Source organism: Zosterops lateralis, assembly GCF_965231275.1.
Source record: "Zosterops lateralis genome assembly, chromosome: 6".
Lineage (NCBI taxonomy): Eukaryota > Metazoa > Chordata > Aves > Passeriformes > Zosteropidae > Zosterops > Zosterops lateralis.
The window spans coordinates 3,547,044-3,573,014 of record NC_139761.1 but is presented as its reverse complement, the minus strand read 5'-3'; the positions used below and the strand labels follow the sequence as shown (position 1 = coordinate 3,573,014).

Genomic DNA, 25,971 nt, shown 5'->3' with positions numbered 1-25,971 from the left:
CTTAGAGATAGAACAGGTTCTTTCCTCAGAGACAGACCAGCAATGGCACCAGGGGAACCAGCAGGAACTGATGCCCACAAGTTCCACCTGAACATGAGGAAGAATTTCCCTGTGCAGTGACCCAGCCTTGAACAGAGACAGAGATGGTGTGGAGTCTCCCTCACTCGGAGTATTCCAGAGCCGTCTGGACACAACCCTGTGCTCTGGGATGACCCTGCTGGAGCAGGGATATTGCACCAGATGAGCCACTGGCGTCCCTTCCAGCCTTGTCCGTTCTGGGATTCTGTGGATGCCAGGAGGGCTCATCACTGTCCCTGAGTGCCGGTGGGAGTGAGGGCTTTGCAAGCCCGAACCGGTGCCAGTTTGGGCTGACCCCAGAGCCAGGTGACCCTCAGGCACAGGTGACCCTCGGGCATAGGTGACCCCCGCCGCCATTTTAGCGCCCCCCGTGCCCCCTCAAGGCCAGGCCTGGCCCCCGCGCCCTCACCGGCTTCCCCTCCCTCACTCCGCCAGCCAATGAGCGGCAAGCATGGGCGGGGAAATGCCTCGAACAACCAATAGAAATTAAAAATGTCCATCGGGCGCCCAATAAGCAGGTCGATGTCGTTTTCCGGCGCTGCCAATCACCGCCCGCGGGTGAAGCCAATGGCATCCGGCTGTCCGGGGCTGGCCAATGAGCGTTGGCGGGTGAGATTTGAAAGCGAGGCGGGGCGGCGCGCGGAGGGGGCTGCGGGCGCGCGGGGCCGGGGCAGGTAATGGCGGGCCCGGGGGGGATTGGGGAGCCCGGGGCGGGATTTGGGGGGTCCTGGAAGGGCTTTGAGGGCTCGGAAGGACCTTGGCTCCCCGGCAATGTGCTCCCTAAGGAGTCCCGGCCGGCGGGCTCGCCTGGCGGGGGGCTGGCAGCGGTGGTTCTCTGGGTTGGGGTGGGGGCGCCCGGAGGCGCTGGCGGGGAAGGGGCTGAGGGGACAGTCCTGAGGTGACCCCACAGCGCGGGGTCTGGGGGTGACCCCACAGGCCGGTCCGACCCCCGGGGCCCGGCTCGAAACCGTTGAGTCCAAGTTTTACCCAGTCTCTACCCGCTTTAAACGTAGCGATATTTGCTCTTCCTGTTCTGTTTTCTCACTATTCAGGCTAAAAGAGCACCTAAATGTTTTCATGCTCGTGTTGCCCTTTGGTTCCTAGTGTGTTGCTGGTCAAAAGTGTCTCTTTTCCTTCGCTGTTGTTGATCAAAATGAATGTTCAGCTTTAATTTTTTGGTACTATATGTTAGCCAGGCACAAATCTTTTGTGTAAGCCCTCTGTCACTTTCTTGCTAATAGTCTTCACTTGAATTTATGCCGATTTAAATGCCGATTAATCTTCTAGGCTCCTGTTTGCGAAGATACTCCACGGGAACAGTAACCTGGGAAGAAAAGAAGACAGGTATTGTTGTTCTAAACACATCTTTGGGGTCTTGAGCATGACACACATTTTTAATGAGCCCACAGATATCCCTGATAACCTTGCTGTACTTAAAAGAACGTGTCTAAGGGTAAATTTAGGAATTTAGTCCTGAAGAGGGAGTGTAGAGACTAAACTGCTGCTTTGAGGAGTATTTATCATCCTCTGGGCTCAAAAGCCTGCTCCTTCTAGGACACAGATAGCAGAGGTGTGTATTCCCAGTGTTTTCTTTATGGCTTTCTGTAATGCCTTGTAATTACTAACAATTCTGTAATGACTAATTCTGTAATTACTAGCAAGATCAGTTCACATATGATTATTAGGGATGCTCATGAATTAACCTCCCTTAATCACTTAAATGTAAAGCAGGGCAAATATCACCTATGAACTGCAGTGGAGTTTTTTTTTTTCACTCATCATTAAGTGGCATTTTTAATCAGTTTCTGAAAGCTGGAGTGCAAGAAATTCACAAATCAGGTGGTGCTGGCATCCAACTCTTCCAGGATTGTGTGGAAGAGATCCAGTCCCTGATTTAAATTTGGATATTTATTCCCCTTTGCTTTCTAACTTCCACTGACTATTTTTTCCTTTCCTGCAGCACTGAACATATCAGAAAAAAAAAAGGGGAAATATATATGCAGTTTATTTCTATTTCTCTGCTTTTTCTTCTAACATTTGGGTTTTTCCAGGCTGCTGGTTGAGTTTTTGGCTTTTGATAGCACAAGGGGATGGACTTTAAGAAATCCTGTACATCTATTGTCATCATTGTCAACTTTTCAGTTCAGTTCACTGATGGTTCCTTCTTGCTGTCCTGAAGTGAAGAGCCTCAGTAAATGACTAAATTACCAATGAATTAATTACTGTTGGGGGTTTAGTTTAGCTCTAAGTCACCCTGCTTACTGTAAAGCTGTTTCCTCTTAGTGGTGGAAGATGAGATGTGTGAAGGACCATGGCTGAGGTGGAAAACCCTGGACAAGACAGGTTTTATTTGGGATAACAGAATTCCAAAGGGGTTTGGGTAGGAAGGAACCTTAAATCCCATCTTGTTCCCACTCCCTGCCGTGAGCAGGGACACCTTCCACTATCGCAGGCTGCTCCAAACCCCATCCAACCTGGCCTTGGACATTTCCAGGGATGAGGCAACCTGTGCCAGGGCCTCTCCACCCTCACAGAGAAGAATTTCTTCCCAATATCCCATCAAACCCTGCCCTCTGTCTGTTTACATCCATTCCCCCTTATCCTGTCATGCCAGTCTTTTGCCCAGTGTCCCTCTCCAGCTCTCCTGGAGCCCCTTTAGGTACAGTTGGCACAGCAAGTCCAATCCAACTCACAATTGCCTTAAAGGCTTCCTCAGATTAAAAAACATGGGGGGAAATGCTGTTTGAAATAACCACTATTGTATTGCAGCTACATCCTGGTTCTGAATGCTCTGCTGCAAAATTCCTTGCTATCAGATAGGTCTAATCTAAATGGAATGTTGCTTCCAAGTATTGTCCTCACAGCCTTGTCATTTACTTGCTCATCTCCTTAATGTGGGAAACAGCTGTGGAGAAAAGCAGCCCAGCCAATCCCAGGCATGGGTGTAGTGTCCTCTCCTAATTCCCTGTCAGACTTGGTGACTACTCAACAGCCAAACTAGTCCCTGGAATGAATAAAAATAATGAGAAATTGCTGAAAAAGTCATTGCTGAAGTTGTCATTTGAGTTTTCTCTGCTTACATACAGAAATGAAGAATTCAGGGTTTTGCTCATAATGTGCAAACTTCAACAAAAACGGGAAACAAACGGTGACAGCGTTTTCCTAATCCCTGTGGTTGTTGTCTAAGGTCATCAGGATGGCTGCCACCTCCCAGTTTGCCAGCAGGTACAAGAAGGATTTGAGCACAGAGGCCCTGAGGACCAAGGTTGCCCGCAGGAAATCCATCCTGCAGAAGGAGAACAGGCACAAGCTCTTCGAGAAGGGCCGGCAGTTCGGGCTGGCAGATGTCAACGTTCAGCTCTCCAAGGAGAGGGGAGTTTCTAACCTCAAGGAAACCAGGGAACTGTGCTCTCAAGAGAACAGCACTGTGAAACAGAGTGAGTAAAGATTTGCTTTTTTTTATAGACATTTTTTTTTAAATGTTAAAAATTTTAAGCATTAGTATTATTTAGTAGCGTTATTGCAAAAACCTAATAGCAGTCAACATTTTAATTTGACAGAAAAGTTTTAAATTTAAAACCCTATCAGTTTTTCCAAGCGTTAAAATCAAGACAATAAAAGCTTAATACAACTGTACCCTTCTCACTGCTCCAGTGGTATGAATGAAGCTTTGCTCTGATTTGGCTGCAGCAGCTAAAGGAAGAATTAATTTTGTTATTAATATTCAATAGGAAGTGCATTTATGATTGCTTTGTCTTTTAAGATGTGAAAAACTCCAATCTAAAATACCATCTAACTGATGCCTGTCACGTGCTTAGCAATTTTATATTATATATAACATTTTTAATGAGTAACTGCATAGTATGATTTTATTTTGGAAATGTTTTTGACAACTTATTTTCCTCTCAGAAAATAGGGCCTTGCAGATATGCTGAGTTCTGTTCCTTGGCTCTCCTGGATGCTTGTGGTCTAAGAAATTAAGTTAAAATTTAAAAATGTTAACAGTTTTTTTTTTAGAAATACTAAAATACCTTTGGTATTTTGATAGCAGATGATTATTGCAGGATAGTAATTTTTGGAAGATTATTGGAATGCAGTATCAAATATGAAATTTAATATGTTTGTCTTGATTATCTTTCATAAATATCAACTTTAAGTGGATATTAATTTTTCAGGTAGACATAATTCAAGTTTGGCATCATCTTAAGGTTTTATTCTTTCATATAACCTCTGCCTCATTTATTCTCAGCCTGAGTCAGACTTTGGTATCTAAAGCTTAGTTTTTAATGACATTGCAAGTGTTTGAATAGAGAATTTGGTACAAATAAACCAAATAAGAGGTTGAAGTGTTAATTTTCATACCAGTAACTTTACAAGCCTGTGAAATGGGAAAGTAATCCTCAGGTGGAGGTTTGGGGAAGTTAATTTCTAAGCTGAAATTTACCTTTTGTTGAATTCCTTTTTAGTGGGAAGGGTTAAAACAATTTAGAGATTCCAGTTGGTTCTACTCTTTGATTTACGTTCCTCTTCTAGCTTGGGAAAGTTTATTGGGAATTTCTGACTTCTTTTTGGCTCAACAACAATATCCTGATGATTTTATAACTGGTCTGTGTTCCGTGTCTGCTGCAGAACAAGCCCCAGATGCGGCCACCAGGAGGATGAACCAGCGCAAGGAGATGCTGCAGCGCTACAAGGAGGAGAAGGAGCTTCGCAAACTGCAGGAGCAGAGGGAGAAAGCCAAGAAAGGGGTGTTCAAAGTTGGCCTCTACAGGCCACCTGCACCTGGATTCCTGGCCCTTGCTGCTGAGGAACCAGCAGTGGCAAAGCCAAAAGAGAAGGAAAGCAGGGTAATGTTTCATGTCTGAATTAATTGCATCCATGCACTCTGTTTAAATCACTGTTTGTGTACAAGATGTGTGTGTTGCTCCAAATAAGCTGTTTATTTTGCAAATGCTTTACTAATGTTTGTTATGATAAGGGAGTAATTTGGCTCATTCTTTTTTTTAAACAAAGCTGGAAATAGTACTAATGATACGTGGATTTTTGTATTTGTGACTACGTTCAGTTCAAAAAACTGGAATGATTCATCCACAAGTGAAAGAGCTGCATTATTTTACAACTAGTGACTTGTTCATATTTAGTCAGCTCAGCTTTGAAAGCTTTCCAGATTGCACACTTGACCCATTTTGCACAGACATGTTGTTTTTTCACATTTATGCTTCTTGCTCAGTCTCTCAGTGACAAGGGGAAAAAGGAGTTTATTCACTCTCATTTCCTTGGGGATGTTTCCAGGCAGCTCCTGCTTTCTCTGGGAGGATTACTCGATCAAAAGCCAAGATCCAAGAAGGAAAAACCATGATACCAGTTCTGATACCAACTGCATCTAAGTCCTCTACGGTTTGTTTTGTATATATAAACTTCAGTGAATAAATTTAGAAAAAGGGATGCAATTTCAGACTCAGGGTTGTATCTTTACAAGTTTGATTAGATCAGTATAACCAGAAAAGAGCACAGGTTTTCCAGATCAGTTTTGCAAGATACTTAAGGTGTTGCTTAAATATTTTTCTTCATTCTTTTTTTGACAATTTATTAACTAGTTGGATAATGCATGGTAACATATCCCTAAACCAATACTTTAAGTTATCCTTAATATCTACCTTTTAAAGCACCCTGTGCCAAATTATTTGACTTTTTCCTTTAGTGTAATCTAGGATAGATAGATGAGGAAAGAAATTGGATTGCTGAATTTCTGGAAATCTGATACTTCACAAAAAAACCTGATTTTTTTTCTTGTAGGTCAGTGCCCACGGGCAGAGCGTGCGCCCTACACAGGCAGGACATAAACAGATAAATACAGTCAAAGTGGCAGAAAAAGAGAAAGGTATGGAAATTAACCTGAAAATTGGGGTTTGTGGGGGGGAAAGATCCACATTTTTGGGTGTAGGAGGGAAGCAGGAGATTTTAAGGTGGCAGATTGTCAAGTGTGGCTCTGGGGGTTACATGGGTTTGTTGCCTCCATAGGCTGGGGGAAATGGAATGCAGCTTCCTGAGAGTCCTGGTTACTGATTATTCCCCCTGGGAGAGGGAAAAGAAACAGGTCAGTGGGCAAATTGCACAGCTGCCAGATGCCTCAGCCCCTGGAGCTGTGCAGAGGTTTCTTTTTGCCTCAAGAAAAATTTCACAGGTAGTGACTGCTGTTAGAAAAGGGCAAGTGCCTTCTCTGTCTGTCACTTTTTGTGCCACAATTACAGATATTTCTTAAGAAAACAGCAATAAAATAATAATAAAAAAACCAACCTGTGCCACTTTTAAGGGATTAAAATACTTGGATCAGAAACTCTTCCTCCCAGCTCAGTGATATCCTTAAGTAGATACAACCAAGTCATGTGGAATATTGATGTTAATGCAGAATATTCAGTAATGCAGAGTGAAATGACTTTCACATCATTAATCTAATCAAATCAGCAAGCAGCAGACCTTTATTTAAATAAATTTCACTAGTGCCTTTGGTGAATACTGAAAAGATGTATTATTAGTGTTTGATATGACAATTAAAATGTATAATTTTTGCAAAATGTTCATCCATTAATTTTGTTCTTTTTCTAAATACATTTATTTTTTCTTTCTAAAATTGATTATTTCTTTTGTACTGAATCAAGAATATGCATTATATCCACTTAAACTTCCCTGCCCATGGCAGAGAGGTTGGAATGAGGTGATCCTTAAGGTCCCCTCCAACCCAAACCATTCTGTGATTCTGTGAAACACCAATATAAAAATATTTGGGAAGTGAATGTTTGATAAATCCAACGTTGCAGTTATTTACCCAGTAATTTTTCCCCAACTTTTCATTCTAGCTTCTACAGAATCACAGCTTGACATTAAAGACAGGAATAGCATTAACAGGAGCCAAGTGGGGATTTCAGGCACACAGGGAATGGAATAAAGAGCTCCCATGAAATTTGTCTGTGCAGGAAAAACGCTGTCATTTTAAAAGCCTATTAGAAACAGTGCTAAAATACAAAGATGAAAATGATTAAGATGGATGATACAGTGCATGAACTTGTCATGTTTTATAAAATATTTCAGAGCCAATTAGTCCTAAGAGTACTTTGTTAGATTACATTAAATTCAGACCTTGGAAATCTTTCATGTAATGGCCAGGGCATCACTTTCTTACACCAATGGTTTGCTTAAGCTTCCAGCTGTGCAAATAACCATGGCAAAGATATTACTCTAAAAAACTTCATCTGTAAAACAGGGAGGGCCTGGACTCTGATTGCAGGGAGCAGTGGGAGGCATTCCTTAAGGACACTGGTGCCTTGATGGACCTGTACAGTAAATCCAGCTCCAGCCAGGATCCCTCAGTGTTTAGTAAACAGTGTTTAGTAAATTTGGCCCTGTTTGCCAAGGCCAGGCTGTGTGCACTGAACTGACCAAAACCACCCAAAACCCTGTTCATTCTGCCAAACCCATGCAACTGATCACTGCTGGTGCCTTTTTCTGATTTGTACAAAATGGAAACTTTCAGTTATTACTTGAGTGCAGCTCCTTATTCATCTTGGGATCTCTGGGATGATTCTCTCTTGCAGTGGTGCAGACTGCAGCCCAACCAGCCCCAGGTGGGAGAGTCACCAGAGCAGCTGCCTCTGCAGCCAGGCAGGTGCTGAAACCAACTGCTGCTGCTGCTGGTAAGTGAGGCAGGGTTGTGTAGCTCAGCTGTACCTTAAACTGCATCTAAATCATGCCAAATTATAATCTAAGAAAAGGATTAAATGCTGGATCACTCAGACTCTTGTCTGTAGCTCCAGTGCAATATCTACATCAGCATGTTGAAACCAACACTGGACAGTTTCCCACAAAACCCATCAGTGTGGGGAGTCCATGTCCACATGGTGATTAAAACTCAAAAAACAAAGCCAGGACTGGTAAAGATTGGCACTTTGGTTTATGGCCATGTAATTATTAAATGTGTAGGCAGGAACATCTCTGGAAGAGATGAGAGCCTTTGTACTTCAGGTTAGGAATTTCTCTCTGTGTTTGCCTGTTTACTGGAATTCAGTCCACCAACAGAACTCCTATGCCATATATATTAAAAATCTAAACTCAAATTGGCTTGACACTCTCTCTTCAACATTTTAGGAGATAAGGTGACTTTTATTTTTACTATATGGCAACATCTAAAGATTGATGACTTAATAAATCTCTTTTCTTGGTGATACATCTTTTACTAGGCTGTTAAATCCTAGGCCAGGCTTTCATTTGAATGAACCTTTGCAATGCCATTTCTTCTCTTTAGCCACCTCCCACCCAAGAAATAAAAACAGTCTCTCCCTGTCTTTAACAACTGGATTTTTATGGCAATGTTTTGGTAAAATATTGCATCAATCAGATGCCTTTTTGACCTCTGGGAGTGTCTCTTTTTGTAGGTAACCAATCACAGAGGAAGACAGCAAACACAGGAAAGCAGAAGAAAGCTGTCAAACCTGATCCCACAAAGGTAGGTCATGTAACAGTTGACATGGAAAAGCAGTAAAACTTATTTTAGAGCCCATAACTGTGTCATTGTAGCTGAAGCGCTCAAACATAAAAGCAGTAATTTCACTAACGAGTTAGAATTTGGGAAGGAGTTGTATTGTATTGATACTGCCATATTTGAAATATTAGGATCAAATTTAGTGCTCATGCAGAGTCACAGAATACTGTGAGTTGGAAAAGACTCACAAGGATCATCCCAATCCTCCTGGCCCTTCACAGGACAACCCTAGAAATCCCATCATGGATATGGATGTGACTGATGAGTGATGTGATTACTCTTCAAGATCTGGACAATGATCTAAAATAGACAAGAAGTTCTTGCATGACATATATCTGATGTTTTAACTAGTCAAAAAAAAACCCCAAACTGCTTTGCTGGTTTAATCAAGCAGCTGTAAATTTTGTGCAGTTCCTTCCTTTTTGAAGTGTACTGTGAGTGGATCCTTTTCCTGCTCAGGTAACAATATGAGGCTCTAGAAGCTAAGAAATAAATACAATTTTAGGTTTTGAACCACCAAAAAATAAAGCTGGAAATGCTGTTCTCTGCAAGGTAGAGCACTCTTCTCTGCATGATTTACAGCTGAGGGCAGTCATTGTGGTTCTTGGTGTCACCACTTCCAGAATTTTTTATGCATTCATGTGCAGACACTTCTGTGCAAGAACTGTCCATGATTTTTTCCTTCTTTTGCTCCACTCTTTCCTCTCACACCTCCCATCTCCACCTTGTTCCTGTAACTGCAGCTATGCCTTAGTGTGTTTGGGATTGTGCAATCACAGCCAAACAGGAGGTAAGAGCACTTGGATCTTCCTTGGACAAACACCTCTCTCCAGGCAGGAGTCCCTGCCAGTTGGTAAACTCTTGCTGTAACCACAGGCAGCTCATTTGAAAAGGTTGGTTTAAAGCAAAATTCAAGGTTTACATTCCTAGCAGAGGTGACTGAAGTGTAACAAGGCTTTCAATGGATTGAAGATGCATATTTTCTTAAAAAACACCCCAAAGTTTTTCTGGCTGGCTTGAGCTAACAATCTCAATTAGGTATCTCAGAAATGTGTTCTGTGTGACTATCTGATCACTCATCTCATAAGAATGTGAATTATTGTTTAATTTTTTTTCTCCTCTTTCAGTTACATTCTGTGGTGCTAACTGCACTTACCTTGGGTTGCATTCCTCAGCTATCAGCCTATTCCAGCTTGTTTTCCAGTCTTTGGATTGGAGTATGTGCATAAACTATGATTGTTCAGCAGGCTTAATTGGGTTTGGAGCTAGTAGTTCTGCTCTTGAAGATTTTACCACCTTAAAGCTTTTTTTTTCTAGCAGTTGGAGCAATCATTTGCCAATTTTAATTATTATTTTGGTAGGTGAGGTGTTCTGCTTTAACCCCTGGAGTGGATTGTTGCATTCTTTGTACTGAAGTGTTTCTTCTGTCTCTAGAATGATTTGCAGGTGTCAAAAATAATTGTACTTTTTGGTAACTCACCACTTCTGCCCAAGTGTGCTGTTTTAGGAGCTGATTTACCTTAAGTTGTTTCCTTCCTGATGGCTTTTAGACACTCATGTTATAATTCAGCCCATGCCCATTGCAAACACATGTTGGATTTGATGATTTGATTTGTCTATCTGTGCTGTTACAGGTAATTTCTTCTAAACATGAAGTGGAGACAAATGCTGGAGTGGATCCAGGAGTGAAAAGTTCTGCAGCTGATTCCAAACACTCAATGCCAGTAGAACTTCAGCAAGAGCAAACCTCAGTGGAAAACAACAGTCTTTCTCCAAGGAGACCCAGAACACGTTCCTTTGCACCTCAAAACTTTGTGTTTCAGCCTCTGAGTGGATTAGCAACCTACACTGTGACGCCCATGTCACCTTCAAGGGCAAATGCTTTTTTGACACCTAGTGCTGTGTGGAATTTTTCAAAATCTCCAGTGTAAGATTCTTCCTTCTAATGGGGCCTAAAATGCAAGTGAACCTCTCTGTGGGGATGCAAAAAAACATTTTTCTATAGAAAGATTAATTTTGCAACAAATTATTGTGGTGTTGTAACAGCTGATCCTCATGGTTTGTATCACTGTGGACTTAACACAAGAGCAGATATGGATATAATCCATATAGCTTGAGGAGCAGCTGTCAAGGACTCTGTCCTGTTTCTATCTGCACAGATTTATTTATTTGAGTTCTGTAGTGCTGTGTGGAGGTTTTCCTTCTAAACTGTGCATTTCTGTGAAATTTGCCATATTTAGTGTCACTTTCTCAATGTGTCTTAACTAAATGTACTTGGGTTTGTTTCCAGCAAAATATTTGAAAAATCCAGTGAAACTAAAGCACCAAAGCCTGATTTAAAAGGTCAAACTTCATCTTCTGTTAAAGGCATTCAAGAGCAGGAAATGACCACAAGTTTGAAAGGAGGAGGTGAGAAGTTCACATTTCATTTATTCTAATGCTTTGAATTCTCACCAGATTCTGAACAAATTCCTTTCATGTTTTGCAGCAGGTGAACCAGATGAGAGAACTTCCACTCAGAGATCAAACAAAACAACTCCTGTCTCAACAGCACTTGCAGTGAAATCAGATGATACAAGAGAGCAAGAGCATGATGTGCCCTATTTCAGGTTTGAGTTCACTTGTTTCACTTTCCTGATGTCCATTTGAAGGTGCTTAATATGAATAATGAGATTTCTTCCAAAGATCAGCTTAATTTAATGGTGATTGGTGTCTGTCAGCTGTGACCTGAGCAGGCAGACATTCCTGTCTTCCTTTTTTGTACTTTAAGTGCAAAGAAAGAGTGTAAAATTCTGGACACAAACACCTTGTCCTGAGGATCATGAGCTTGAAAGCAGCAGAAAGGAAATTACACCTCAGCCATTCAGCAAAATAAAACAGTTTAATCTTCAGCTCAAAGAGTGTGGCTTCTCTGAAAGCAGAATGATAGTAACCATTAACAGCCACAAATCAGGAAATTCTCCTTTTTCTATTCCTGTGTTTTCAGAAACATTCTTCAGACTGAGACAGAGAGGCTGCTGTCTCAGTGCCTGCAGTGGGAAGGAAACCTTGAGCTGGACATTCCAGAGGATGGTAAGAGTGAGCTGCAACAGGCACGAGAAGGGAGAAGGGAGAGAAGGAAGAAAGTGTCTTCTGTTTGCAAAATAGCAAAAAATAAAATCTGCAAAGCTGTCCTAGAGAAAGTTTAGAGGTGTATCTGCCCCAAGATACAAAAAGTCTCCTATTCCTAAAATTTTTGTAGCACTTGCACTTATGGTGATGGATAAAGTACATCAAAGTAGCTGTTCTGTTGCCAGTTTGAAGTGTATTTAAATGTATGCATTTTAACCAAGCTGATTTTTAAAACTAAGATTAGTTTTTAATGTGGAATAAGTGCCCTTATCTGGGAAAAGAGAGATGACTCCAGAAATGCTTCTCTAAGACTTGAGAGATTAATTTTTTTTTTTTTTTTGAAAGAAGCTACTTCAGAGTGTTTCAATGGACAGCAAAGCTCCATCTGAATTGAACTGCAGATTTGCAATAGATGGGACAACAAATTCCAGACTCCTCAAACATTTATTTATCCATGATATCCTGTATTTTTTTTTCTTGTTGCTACCAGCTAAAGACCTGATTCGCACCACAGTTGGTCAGACCAGGCTGCTCATAGGAGAAAGGTTCAAACAGTTTGAAGGACTGGTTGATAATTGTGAATTTAAACAAGGTGAAAAAGAAACCACCTGTACAGATCTGGATGGATTTTGGGATATGATTAATTTTCAGGTATGTACTTGTGTGTTAGTAGGATAATTTGATGGAGTTATTTATGAACCAAGTATTGAAACTTTTTTTTTATTTTAAATTTTCAGGTTCTTTTTTTATGTAAAAAATGCAGGTCCTTGTTTTAACATTTTGTGACAGTGAATAGTTGCAGGTGGGATAGTATGACTTAAAATTCATGGACCAGTTCTTCTGTTGTGACTTCTTGTGGTCTGTCTCTGGAATGAATATGTTTGGCCAAACATATTCTCTCTCTCTTGTTTGTCTCTGGAATTAATATGTTTGGCCAAATTTTATTCTGTTTTGGAGTGAAGATACAGTCACAATGTCTACCTCACAGTGTTTGAAAAATTCCTGGAGCTCGTCTGAAAAGTAGGGGTTCATATTTCAGTATGAGAATAATGCAGAAACGACAATAACTCTATTTAGGGTTGAGCTTAGGTGGTAGAGAACCTTCATCTCTTTTCCTCTGTTGATGCTTTCTTCAGTTTCAGAATGAAATATAATCTCAATTACCAAAAGGGCTCTCAACAGTATTTGTAAATCAGCACTCAACAAAGGCGTTTGTGAGTAGTTAAATTAAATGCAGAGATGGATTTGTTATGGTTCTAGTCATAGGTTTGGAGTTCTCTGCAGAAAGCAGGAGTTTGATCTGCTTCTTCAGAGGTATTTGAGAGCTATTTCCTGTGCTTGTTTAAATAAAAGATTATTTTACAATGTATTCTTTTGCTTTCCTTAAATGTGACCAACAGATTGAAGATGTGAATAAAAAATTCGATAATCTGAAGAAGCTTCAAGACAATGAGTGGCAGCCACTTGATGTCCCAAGCAAAGCAGTTGTCAAGGTATGAATATCCCCTAAAGCACACCTTGTGTAGCTTCTTTAGATATATTGAATATTAAATGAAATTCCTCTCAGGGTGCACCTTTCTCCCTCACCTCTCCCACATGCACTTGTATGATTTGATGGGTTTAATCCCAGTTCCCTCTTTTGGCTGGTAAAATTAGAATTAAGAATTAACAATTACTTTTTTGGAGTCATTGGATTCTGTGCTAGTAAGACAAATCTCTAAAATTTAGGATATAAACTTACCCTTCAGATGTAAAAAAATTTATCTGAGCCACTGACTTAACTGGAAAGTAAATCACACAGGAATTTGGGAGTGACTGCCAGTTTTGAGCAGGGATTGCTCAGTCATAATGGTGCCCCATTAACCAACCCCATGGTGGCTTTAAACTGCTGCTTCTCTCAGCACAAATGGATCTGACACCCTCCAAAATAAGTTAGTGCTTATTCCAAAATAATATGTAATGGGAGTTGTTTTATCTACTCTTTGGTTTGAAATATATAATTACTTCTGACTATGGAGTTGTGTTTGCATTGCCTAAATTTTGTGCAGTTCCTTGGGACTGCTTAACTAACCATAACATGGAGATAAAGGTGGATAAGAAACTCCAGGCATGGGAAAACAGGGAATGTGGTTTGTGGGAGCTGCCCATAAATGCCAGAACCCTTCAGGTGGTACAAAACAAAACTTCCCTTGGAAAGCTGAATGCCAAGAGAGACTTCACTGAGTGCCTGGAGTCTGTCCTGTGGTTACACTGTGTCCCTGCCACTAGGAGTCCCTGCATCCCGGTGCTTCCAAAATCTTCCTGAATTTATTAGGGGAAAAAAAAAGTTATATTGAGGATTTTTGAACTGCAGATTCATCTGAAAAAAAAAAACAAAACTTAATATTGTCATCACAGACTTACCTTAACAGCTAGATGGATTCCAAGAGATGCTGAGGATGGGCAGATGGATGGATGGTTTTGATGCATAAAACTGTAGAATTGTTGAGGTTGACAAAGTCATCAAATCCAACCATTCATCCATCACTGGCAGTGCCACCACTCACCCCTGTCCCCAGGTGCCACATCCACACAGCTTCTAAATCCCTCCAGGGATGGGGACTCCACCTTGCTCTGGGCAGGCTGAACAACCTTTTTAGTGAAGATATTTTTGTGATATCCAATCTAAACCTCCTCTGGTGCAAATTAAATCCAGTTCCTCTCATCCTGTTTCTTGTTCCTTGGGAGCAGAGCCCGACTCCCTCCTGTCAGGGAGTTGTGCAGAGCCAGAAGGTTCCCCCGAGCCTCCTTTTGCTCCTTTCTGTGGCAGCAGCACCTGTCTGGAAAGATTCCTGTGTAGAATTTCCAGGTGTGATGATCCATCTTTCTCACCATTCCAGAAAAAGGCAGTTCCAGGTGGAGTGTCCAAACCCAAGGAAGCAGCTGCCAGAACTGCAGCCCGGAGCCGCCTGGCTTCTGTGAAAGCAGCCATGAGGGATAAAATGAAGCAGGGGGGAGCTGCTGCTGAGGGTACACATCAGGAGAGGCTACCAGAGGCAGAAAAAGTGGCTTTTACAGTGGGATTTTTCAGGCTTGAAAGCCCTGAGAAAAACTTTTCAGGTAGGTGAAGCTTAGCCATGATTTCTGTGACCTGAAAGTGCTGAATATAGTTTTTATCCATTTCACTGGGGAGAGGAATTGTGCTGTTTATACTGGCTACAACTGCAGTGCTGGTCACATTGTTTTAACCAGTGACTAATTTCATCCAAAGTAAACTCGTGTACATGAATGTGCTGATTTGAGTGGTTATGGCAGCATAAAATCCCTGCTTAGACAGAGGTGAAAATAGCTGGTTCATGTTTTTTCCAGCATAAATTTAATAATGAAATTCTAATCTGAGCGTTCCCAGATTCAGCTGATGAACATCTTCATCAAAGTCAATGCCAGCTCACATCCTCTTACTGTTGGACAGGAATTGGGATTTTTTTTTTTTTTAATTAAACTTCTTGCAGTGCTGTTTTCAAAACTGCCAATGAGGTCCACCCATAATCTGTTAACAAGATTGTAACATCATCCAGTTTGTCATAAAACCTGTTTAATAGTTCAGGTTTTTTAACAGGTGCTCAAAGTAGAACTTCATTTTCAGCATCTTATCTTATTGACATCTGTCTGCAGCCAGTATTTCCAGTAATTTTGCTTCTCTCACATTTCTAGTTCATAATTTGATTTTAAATTCCCTTTTTTTGGGCATAGATCTCTCTTCTCATCACAAAATTAACAATTATTTTTCATGTGCCTCTTGTTAATAGGGGGGAACTCCTGAAAAGCTTTGAGCAACATTAGGTTTAAGCCAACTCCAGCAGAAAATCTCTTATAAACATAGTTCTGAACCTGTGTCTTTTAAAGTCTGTTAAAATTGCCTAATTTGAAGGATGGGAGTTAATAATTTCAATTTCTCCTTGCAAGTGTACATAAGATTTCCATCTCATATTTGTATAAGATGATTCAGCAGTCAGAAAACAATTGTGTCCCTGGTTAGGATTGTAATGATCGGTTCGTTTCAGCTGCTGGAAACTGCTGTAGGAATGAAACATTAAACGCATTTTCCAGGTTTGCTTCCAAGGACCCCTGCAAAACTGGCAAATCCCAGATCTTTGCTCCTGAGCAATCCTTCTCCTCTCTGTGACCCTGAGGATGCACCTGTAGAACAAACCCCATCAGACCTCAAAGGCTTCCACCCAGCACAAAGCTTGAACATGGACCAACTTTCCCCTGAAAAAACTCCCCCATTGGATCAACTCCCTGATGGTGTTGAACCAAGGTAGGCAAGTTAAAGCAGCTTCTAATTAACCTTGTACAAATCATTTTAGAGTTGGAATTGAAAGACATGATGTTAATACCCATTAAAGGTTACCTTTCAATTTGGCAGTGATGAAGTTTTGTAAAAGTACTTGTGACTTTTTCCTTCCCTTAAGCAAATATTGAGATCTTTGCCCAAATGTAATTTTGCTGCTGGGTTAGAATTGTTTGCCCAGGAAGTTTGATGTAGCTCACCTGTGCCAACCCAGGCAGCAAAATTGCAGAACAAATTGTAAGATTAATTGGACAATATGATTGAAGGTGATTGATGAAGATGATTGATGAAGATGATTGATGAAGGTGATTGAGAAGAATGAAAATGTTTTGGTTTCTCTTGCAGCATTTCTGTGGCTGCAGATGAAATGTGTCTGGCTGCTGGCACAGCAGAGGGAAATAAGGTAAGCCATGCTTTGTTCATGGATGTTCTTTAAATATTCTGTTATTATTAGCAAAGGAAAAATTCTTTTGATTACCCCAGACACTTGGACTTCTGATCAAATCCTCACTTAGAAATCTTGTGTATTCCTCAGGGCAGTGCTTTTTACCTCTGAGTGGACAAAGGTAGGGGCTGCTGCAGTTTGGAGACCTTGTCTTGCTCTTTAGGGCTATATTTTGGAGGTCCTGCCTGCTCCAGGAGGACACTTGTCACTTGGACAAGCAATGTTCCTAGAAGTCCACCACATCCTGTTTTCTGGTGTGGATTTTTCAAATGCTTGTTCATTTATGGGCCCTGACTAAAAGCAACAGCACCCAGTCCTCAGAGCATCCTCCACAGCAGAGCATTGGGCTCTTCATCTCCTTAAAGGTGTAGCAAGAACTAATCCAAGTGTCGGAAATGCATTTCATGAAATGTCTGAAGACTTGGTGACATTTCCTGTGTTTGAGTAGCCTTAAAAAAGCAGGAATGTGGCCTCTAATTGAGGTGATCCTGTGCTACCTGTGAAAGCCACTGCTTTGGAGTCCATCATACTTTAGTAACTTCCATTGGAAGAGTAGAGTATTTAAATTTTATTTGTTACTGCTTGGACTGCAGCAGTCTTTTCCCCTCCCATCCCACTACATATAATATATGTTTTAAAAATTTTTGGTTATTAAATTTTTCTTATGCCTTTTATTCATCCTTTCTCTACCAAAATGAGAAATAATTTGTTGGTGATTTCACTCTCTGGGGGAACATTTCAGTGTTGCTGACAGGTTTTTCTGGAGGAAAAGCCACCAGATAACACTTGAAGTTCAAAACCTTCTTTCCTGTGGAAGAACTTCCTTTATACTGTCAGGGGGATTTTTGGGCTTGAAAAAAGGTGTTTGGGATATGAGTCACAGCCTTAAACCCTGAGCTGTGCCTTGTACAGTGCTTGGAATTAAAACTCCATCTCTCCTGAGCTGTCCATAAAAACTGTAGGTTAGATGTGTGGACTTGGTCTGACATAACAAGGAGCGGCTGAGAACAGAGAAAATCCCTGTTTTTCAGGTTCTGGGAAATTCTAGCAGTGGATCAAAAGCAGTGGATGGCACGGAAGAGATGGAGCTGTCTGCTGCAGAGCAAGGACAAGACATCATCATGTGCAGCCCAGAGAAGGAGACAAACTTTGCTCAGTCTGGAGAGCCACAAATGCATCAGACAGGTGCTTGTCTTAGAGCTGCGTGGTGCAGTTTGGGTGGCATTGCTGGGGCCTCCTGGTTGTTCTAAGGATTTATGATAATCTGGATATTTGAAATCAATGTCAGCTTGGTTTGTGTGAGCTGTTAGAAAAGCCTCCCTTAGCTGGTGTGATTTAAGCACATGTTGCACATGAGCAAACAGTGCCCCTGGATTTCTCTGTACAGTTTGAGTGATGTGAAGGAGAAAGCCAATATAAAGAAATAAATACACTTTGGAATTTGGATTTCTTTTAATAAATACAGAAAACTATACAGGTTTTTCAGCTTTATCAGCATTAGACTAACTTTTTTTAAAAAAAAATTATATACTTCTTTTTCAGATGTTTCACACAGTGATTTGAAACTCATTGACAGAAATCCTTTTGATATGGTAAGTTGACCTTCAAGTTTATTTGACTAAGACAAAAGCTGCGTGTTGCAGGACTGTTCACCTGTTCACTTTTCTGCAGACTCAGTTACTGCACAAAGAGAATTAAACTCTTAAAGATGTTATCAAATCCAATTGATGTAACTTCAAATACAAACCACATTCCAGCTGTCTCCTTGCTTGGGCTTACACTGATATTCCTTGTTACACATGATGAGTGTAGGATGAATCACATTTGTAGCAGGACAATGTCTGATTCTTGTCAGATTGAGCCTTTAAATTGTGTTTCTTAAACATTTCCTTCTAGATCTTTACTAACAGCCTTTTTTTTTTTTTCCTTCCTGGAATTTTTTAAGTCTACCCCAACTCTTTTTTAATCACTTCAGCATTTAGGGCTGGAAGTAACATTCAGCAGGGAAAAGCAGGTGTGCAAAAGCTTTCACACTTAATAGAATTAATAGAATTTAAGTGTAGGATTTTTTGTGAAAAAATCCTCTTTAAAAATGGATTACTAACTTGAGTAAAGAGTGTCTGTCTTCAACACAGACCATGTGTAATCACTTTTTTATTTTATGCCTGGGAAATAAGCTTGCAAAATGACTCTTGGGGGGAATCAGAGTCCTTCCAGTGCCCTGTGGTTTAAGTGCTCCTCAAACACTGACTCCACACTCTGGTCCTCCCGCAGCCAATACTGGATGCTGAGCTTCCCTTCACTCCAGTCAAGACCAAAGCACAGAAGTTTGCAGCAGCTGAAGTGTTCAGTGACCTCATCGTGTTTTCTCCTGTTGGCCCCTCTGGGGATCAATGAAAAGTGACTTTAAATGCAAAAGATGTAAATGCTCTGAACAGGAAGGCCACAGAGAGTATCTGGAACACAGGCTGCTACCCTGGAACTGTGTGGAGAGAGGAGGAGTACCTGTGGTAATGGATCTGATAATGGGTTTGTATCATTTTATGGTGCACTTCTGATGCATCTGTGATGATGCATCAGTAGTGGGCTGTGTTCTGGTGATCCCTGCTGTATCCTCTGGCTGTAAATTCTGTCTGCAACCTGAAGCATTTTTATGTTGGTATCATTTAATGTATTTGCTGTCTGCTCCAGGTTGTAACACTGTTCACCTTTGAACTTTTCTGCGCTGACCTGACTGACCTCATGATTTATTGTTCTTACAAGGTGCCCACCCCACCAGCTGTGCCTGTGCCCTGTTTCTGCTGGGAGGGCACCTGGTGTGAGATCCAGCCTGTTCCCTCCCCAGGACACTCTGCCATGCTCTGGGGGTACCTCTGCACCCTCAGGCTGCACTGTCTGGTGTTTAATCTCCTGCCTCAGCACCAGCTGTGGCAGTGTTGGATGCAGGCAATTCTTTCCTGGGAAAGTTTTCCTGCTGTTTAACAACCACTGGGTTTGTAATATCACAAACTAACTCAGAACAAGGATTTCTAAGTCAGATAATACTTTTCTTGGTGATGTATTGAAATAGGCATTGATATTTTTTTCCTTTAAGGATGCAGTTTTCTATTGAGTATCTTAAGGACATGTGTTTTCTACTTGTTTTTGACATGTTTCTGCTCAGTCTCTTCTCTCATCTTATTCCTTGTGCATTCCCAGTCCAGATTGTGACATGTTTGTGCATAAGGAACATGCCAGTTCTATAGACTCTGGATTTGAGGAGTAGCATTACAGTTGTTACATTTTTAACAAATACCTCACTGGGCTGCTTCTTGTACCGGTGACCTGAGTGTAACACACACATCCTTCCAGCAGCCTTGATCCCAAACCAAGCAAAGATTTCAGTCCCTCAGCAGGAAGTGTTGCTGCCACTGCCAGGGGAGCTCCTCTGGCTGCAGTTTTAACCTGGATGGAAGCTGTGTACTGACTACACTGAATAAAGAGAGGAAGCTGATGTTGTGCTGGAATCCATTTTCTTGATTATTAAACTCCAATTCTAGGGATCCTTTCAGGTATCTTTTAATGACTTTCCTGCTGAGGGGTGGTTTGGGTTGGGAGGGAACTCAAAGCCCATTCAGGACCAGGTTGCACCAAGCCCCATCCAACCTGGTCTGGAACCTTTCCAGGGATGGGGCAGCCACAGTTTCTCCATGCTGGTGCCAGCATTGTGCTGCTCCAGACTGCTGCATCTGCTGGAAATTTTAAGGACTCTGCTTGTAACTTGGCACTCAAAGTATAAAAGGAGTCACTGTTATAAAACAGCACGAGCCACGTCAGAGAAAGCTTTGGAAACTTCAGTGGTGGCTGTTGCGCTGTTCTTGTTTCCCAGACAAGACTTCAGTGACTCACAGCAAAGAGAACGTACTTGTGTTTTCTTTTTTTACCAGCCTGACTCACGGGGTGAAGTTGCCAATAAACTTCCCCACCCTTGAAACTGGTCTTGACTCAGAGTGGGGTGATGAGCGTGGAGCAGCACAAGACACGTGGAGTACGTAACCCTCGTGGGGATGGGACCTCCCTGGGCTGGGAAATGCACCTGGGACAGGCTGCTTTGGGCCCCCAGCTGGGCAGAAATAAAGGACAGGGGTGGCTTTTCCAGCCACAGTCCAGCAGAGAGATTCTGCTTCCTCTATGTCTAAACTCTCTCCTGAAATACCTCATCCTGGTCAGGCTCAGAGGATGTCAGGTTTTCCCTGTGCTTCCTAGAGGATTGCTGCCCCTGTTCACAGGACTAGGGGCAGAAAGCCACAGGCCGCTTTCCCAAGTTCCTCTCCACAGAAATGAAGCTCCTTGTTGCTGTCTCTGCAGCAGGAATTCAGCTCCTTTCAAATCAGAGCTCAGCTTGCCCGGAGGGCGTCCCATCTTTTGAGATATTATTAAAACCAGATTTTACAGGTTCAATGTTTTATTAGCTCACAGTGATCTGGTGAGAAGGCACTTTTGTTACACCCCAGAAGGAGCCCAGAGCTCCCCCCCAGTTATATCATGGTGGGCACAACGCTGGTGAGGGCGATGTCCCCCCCAATGCAGAGCTTGGTGACCTCGTTCAGCCTCTTCTCACGGAAGTTGTACTGCAGCAGGTGAGCGTCGTTCACGGCCACCTTGAAGTGATCTGTCTCACAGAGGATCTGGAGCTGAAATAAAAACCCCAAATCAGCCCCAAACTACGATTAGATTTGTTCCAGAACAAGTTTTAAGCCACACACTCGAGCAGGCTGGCACTGGAGGCTGCTGCCAGCTGAGTCCAGCCCTGGGGCGTGTGGAGGAGCTGCTGCAGCAACTCAGCTGCAACACCAGTGACCTTTGCCTTCCCAAAACTCTCCTGTGCTCTCCCTCCTCCGTGTTTTAGCCCAGTTTCTGCCTCCTCATCCCTAGGCCAGTCCCTCAAAGCAAAACTCCACAGTGTGAACCTCCTTTGCAGGAAGAAACACCTGGTGAGGAGCTGCCAGCATGGAAAACATGTTACAGAAACCTGTCCAACCACTGTGCACAACAACAGTGTAAATAAGGAGGGTTTCACAATCCATGGGGATACCAGGAGGGAGAAGGCATGCCCTGGACAGCTGGAGCTGCAGGAGGGGGTCAGAAGAGCTGGGGAAGTGCTGTAGGGACAGCCAGGGCTGCCCAAGAAACACCCCTGGGAGCTGATTCCTCTGCAAAAGCATCATTGTCCTTACACAGGTCTTGTTCCCCAAACTCTCTCAGTGCTTTTGGTGCACTGACACTGTGCTGGGATGGGTTTTTCTGGTACCTTGAAGGGTTTTCCAGCTTCAAATGGGAACCTGGGAGCTGTCCTCTCCTCCTTCCCCCAGTTATTTTGGAACTTGGAATTGCAGACGATGACTTTGTGGTGGTCTTCGTTGAAGCGGGGGTTGAAGTGGAAGGCAACATCATCCCCTCTCTTGAAATCCAGTGCAAACCTGCAAAAACAAAAATGGAATTGCTGCTTGTGCCACAAAAGCCTTGGACTCTGCTACAGAGCTTCCCAAAAACAGCAGAAAGAAAACCCTGCTGGGCAACAACAGGGCATTTACACATTTATTTAGTGTAATATTTGATGTTACACCAGGCAGGTGTTGTTCAGGGATTGAGAGGAAATTCCAGCCCCCCCTGGTCCACCCAGCAGTGCCCCATGGAAGCCCCAGTACCTGTCTGCATGGGGGTTCACAGTCCCAGTGATGGTGATGAGCAGCCGAGGGACGAGTCCTGCCTGCAGGGGCAGCTCAAAGGGGACTCTCTGGGAGACAACAGGGATTTGAGGTCACCAAAAAATCATGTCAAAAGCCCAGTGCCACCCCTGGGGACAGCCAACCTCACACCCCTGCAGTGGCCAAGCAAAATCAGCCACTGAAAACACAGAAACCCTCATGATGATGAGAAGCCATTACCAATGCAGGAGTCGGTCCTCCCTGAGGAGCAGTTGGTCCTCCATGTGGAGTTGGTCCTCCCTGAGGAGCGGTTGGTCCTCCCTGTGGAGCAGAAGGCCCAAATCCAGGGCCACTGGGTGGTTGTCCTGGGGCTGGTGCTCCTGGATATGCTCCAGGTGCTCCTGGATACGCTCCAGGTCCTGCTGGTCCTCCAGGGTAAGCTCCAGGTGCTGCAGGGTATGCTCCAGGTCCTCCAGGACAGGTTCCAGGTGCGCCAGGATAAGCTCCAGGTGCTCCAGGATAAGCTCCAGGTGCTCCAGGATAAGCTCCAGGTGCTCCAGGATACCCTGGGAATGCTCCAGGAGCTGCTGGTTGGTTCCCCCAGGAGGGCCAGCCCTGGCCTGGGGCAGCACAGGGGGCTGGGTTGTTGCTGTTGCCCAAGGCATCAGATAACTGGGGACAGAGGAGAGGACAAGGGTCAGGTGGGGGAGATTCCTCCTGGGATCACACTGAGTTCTCCAAAGTCCATCTTTGGTGGACTTGCAGCCTGGCCAAGAGCTCAACTCTCAGCTGCTCCCCGGGTTTTGCCAGAAAACCAGTAACTGGCAAGGGTTTGGGGATTTACACAGGTTAGCAAGGATGTGTTCCCTCCCATCCCAGCCAAAGGTCTCTGCTTCAAGGCCACAGCCACAGCCCCCAGAAAAAATTTCTTTTTTTTAAAGAAATCCATACTTACAGAGAAACCGTCCGACATTTTTCCTAAAAAAAAAATTGAAAAAAGAAGTGTCAGTCATTTTTAACCTGCCCCATCCAAAAATGAGAATTTTTGAGGGGAGTTGCAGTTTAGAGTGGCAATCAATGGGAATTGCTGAGTTCCCATCACATACCTGCCCAGCAGAGCCAACAGCTCCTGTGCCAAAGAACAAATCCTGGTCCAACACCTGTGGGATAAACCGGGAGTCACAAATGCTCTGGGGTGAATCCAGCCCAGACACCCTCCAGATGAAATCCACCACTGAGTTTACAACACTCCCAGTGTCAGTCACTTCCCCAGCCCTTGAGGCGCCATCCAGGAAAAATATTTCCATAAAAAAAAAAAAAAAAAAAAAAAAAACCACCAAACTGTGGGGGGAATGCATGAACAACATCAACCAGGAGCTGTTTGGGAGCTGCAAATGCAGCACATCAGGGACACAGAACTGTGCTGTGACACATGGGGTGGCCTGGAATGGGGACAGGAGAGTGGCACCAAGGATACAGGTCCCTTTTCTCCTCCCATGCACCCACAGTTGTCCCATTCCTGCAGGAGGGACACAGAAGCTCCAGGCCAGCAGATAAAATCTGCTTTGCAAGTTTTAAGAGTCCACAGCAGAGCCGGGCCGAACACACACCTGTCTGTGCACAGGAACAGCCCGAGCTGGGTTCCACCCATTCATGAGAGGAGGAAAAAGGGAGAGCCGGAAGCGGGGAAAGAAAAGGAAAATTCCACATTTAAAACGGAGAAGGCAAATTCTCTTTGGAGAAAACATTTCGGATGCACACAGCTCGCAGGAGGTGTGGCTGCCCTGCCTCGGGAATAGCAATCCCCAAGTTTCATAACTAGCAATTCACTCCTCTCCCTACAAAACACTCATTCTCCTGAGCCCAGGGGGGGTTTAAGGCAGCCTTCCCTGCAGAATCCAGTAGCCTGGAGTGTTTGAGCAGCCTGGATCTCCCAAAGCTTTTATTTGCCTTCTGGGTTCTTTTTAAAGCCCTTGGGTTTGCCATATAGTCTGGCAGGTGAAGCCAGGGGTGCACACACAACCTGGACCCAGCCAGGTGGGGTTTGCTCCTGGCTGTCAGTGCCTTGTCCTGCATGATCCTCCTGTTTCCCTGGAATATCTCAGGGTATTGTTCCTCAGGGTATTGTAACCTCAGTTTTGTTCCCTTAGGGGGGGAACAGGGTGGCCAGAACCTCATGTCCCCCAGACAGGTCTGGGCACAGGTCTGACAGTTTGGAGTCTGTAACCAAAATCCCCCAAAGCCACAAATCCTCTGCCTTGGAGCCTGGTGTCACCTTCCCTCTGTCACTGCAGTGCTGGAGCTCTTGGAGCTCTCTGGGGATGCCCCTCTGGGTTATTTGTCTGCTGCCAAGGGAAGGGGTTTTCCTCCCTCCTTCTTCAGCAGAGCCCCAGTGATGGATTGCAGAGAATCAATCACAGCATCAGTGAGGCTGGAAAAGCCTCTCAGAGCATCAAGTCCAAGCATCACCCAGCACTGTGTCCCCAAGTGCCACATCCACAGGGCTTTTAAATCCCTCCAGGGATGGGGACTCCAGCATTGCCAGGGCTGGACAAACCTTTCCATGTAGAAATTTCCCCTAATCTCCAATTTAAACCTCCTCTAGTACAACATGAAGCCATTTACTCTCCTCCTGTCCCTGTTCCCTGGGATAAGATCCCAAATCCTCCCCGGCTGTCCCCTCGTGTCAGGGAGTTGTGCAGAGCCACAAGGTCCCCCCTGAGCCTCCTTTTCTCCAGGCTCACCCCGTTTCCCAGCTCCCTCAGCCCCTCCTGGTGCTCCAGACCCATCCCCAGCTCCCTCAGCCTCTTCTCATCGAGTCCTTTAGCTTTGATTTCCAGCAGCTTTTGGGCAGCTGAGCTCGAACCCACTTCAGCTCTCCCTGCCCCGGCAGAGGATCCCCCTGCAGGGACATCCCAGAGCTGACCCCAAACATTCTCTGTGTTCCCACCAAGTGGAAATAAACCTTCTGTTCGGGAAATAAACTCCAGTTCTCTCCCCTTTCGGTGCCATTCCTGCAGCTGCTCCCTTGGGTGTCCCTGGGTGTCAGCCACCCTCCCTCCCACCTCCCACCCCGCAGGGATTTTGGGGCACGGGCAGGGCTGTCCAACACCTCGAGATTTGCAAACACCCTCCCCAAACCACCATCCCACCATTATTCCTAAAAACCAGCCGGGGCTTTCCGCAGAGGACCCACCCCGCACTCCCAAGGGAGGAGCGCACCCCAATCCCTTCCTTTTGGAGGATATTTGTGCCTAATCCCCTGTTCCCCCCCGGGATCCCTGCAGGAGCCTCATCCCCCTCACCTGCGTGCGGCGGCTCCGCGGCTGCTCTGAGCTCCTGCCCCGGGACACGGACACGGACAGCGGGACCCGCCCGGGGGCGGGGCCGGGGACACGCGGGACAGCCCAGAACTGGGATGTGTTTCCCTTTATCACCGGTGACGTCACCAGCGGGAGATGCTACGGAGAATAATTTGTTTTTTTCTGGCGGTTTGTACCTTGCACAGGTCTGTTCCTCGTTCCCCTGCCCGCACCTGGAGCCGCCGCCAGATGTTCTCCCCGCCAGATGTTCTCCCCGCCAGATGTTCTCCCCGCCAGATGTTCTCCTTGCCAGATGTTCTCTTTGTCTGATGTTCTCCCTCCCAGATGTTCTCCTCCCCAGATGTTCTCCCCTCCCAGATGTTCTCCTTGCCAGATGTTCTCCTTCCCAGATGTTCTCCCCGCCAGATGTTCTCTCCACCAGATGTTCTCCCCGCCAGATGTTCTCCCCACCAGATGTT

General features: G+C 44.1%; 2 protein-coding genes across 3 annotated transcripts; one reads left to right on the top strand and one right to left on the bottom strand.

The window, feature by feature from the left end:
- Positions 1-1,363: 1,363 nt before the first annotated feature.
- Positions 1,364-19,276, top strand: DLGAP5 (DLG associated protein 5). Its single transcript, XM_083863813.1, has 19 exons — positions 1,364-1,422; positions 3,266-3,515; positions 4,708-4,925; positions 5,371-5,475; positions 5,875-5,959; positions 7,671-7,769; positions 8,508-8,578; positions 10,249-10,541; positions 10,905-11,023; positions 11,103-11,223; positions 11,601-11,686; positions 12,216-12,376; positions 13,126-13,218; positions 14,605-14,824; positions 15,815-16,025; positions 16,404-16,461; positions 17,535-17,688; positions 18,046-18,095; positions 18,778-19,276. The coding sequence occupies exons 2-19, from the start codon at positions 3,275-3,277 to the stop codon at positions 18,898-18,900; spliced, it is 2,508 nt and encodes an 835-aa protein (XP_083719939.1). The 5' UTR covers positions 1,364-1,422; positions 3,266-3,274; the 3' UTR covers positions 18,901-19,276.
- Positions 19,277-20,929: 1,653 nt separating this feature from the next.
- Positions 20,930-25,578, bottom strand: LGALS3 (galectin 3). 2 transcript variants are annotated; one of them, XM_083863187.1, is made up of 7 exons: positions 25,496-25,578; positions 23,297-23,350; positions 23,146-23,168; positions 22,431-22,862; positions 22,191-22,279; positions 21,794-21,962; positions 20,930-21,176 (listed from the first exon to the last, which is right to left on the bottom strand). In XM_083863187.1, the coding sequence occupies exons 3-7, from the start codon at positions 23,161-23,163 to the stop codon at positions 21,021-21,023; spliced, it is 864 nt and encodes a 287-aa protein (XP_083719313.1). In that variant the 5' UTR covers positions 23,164-23,168; positions 23,297-23,350; positions 25,496-25,578; the 3' UTR covers positions 20,930-21,020. The 2 variants fall into 2 exon arrangements, with proteins under 2 accessions (XP_083719313.1, XP_083719314.1); XM_083863188.1 differs by having other exon boundaries at positions 23,297-23,353; positions 25,495-25,535.
- Positions 25,579-25,971: the final 393 nt, after the last annotated feature.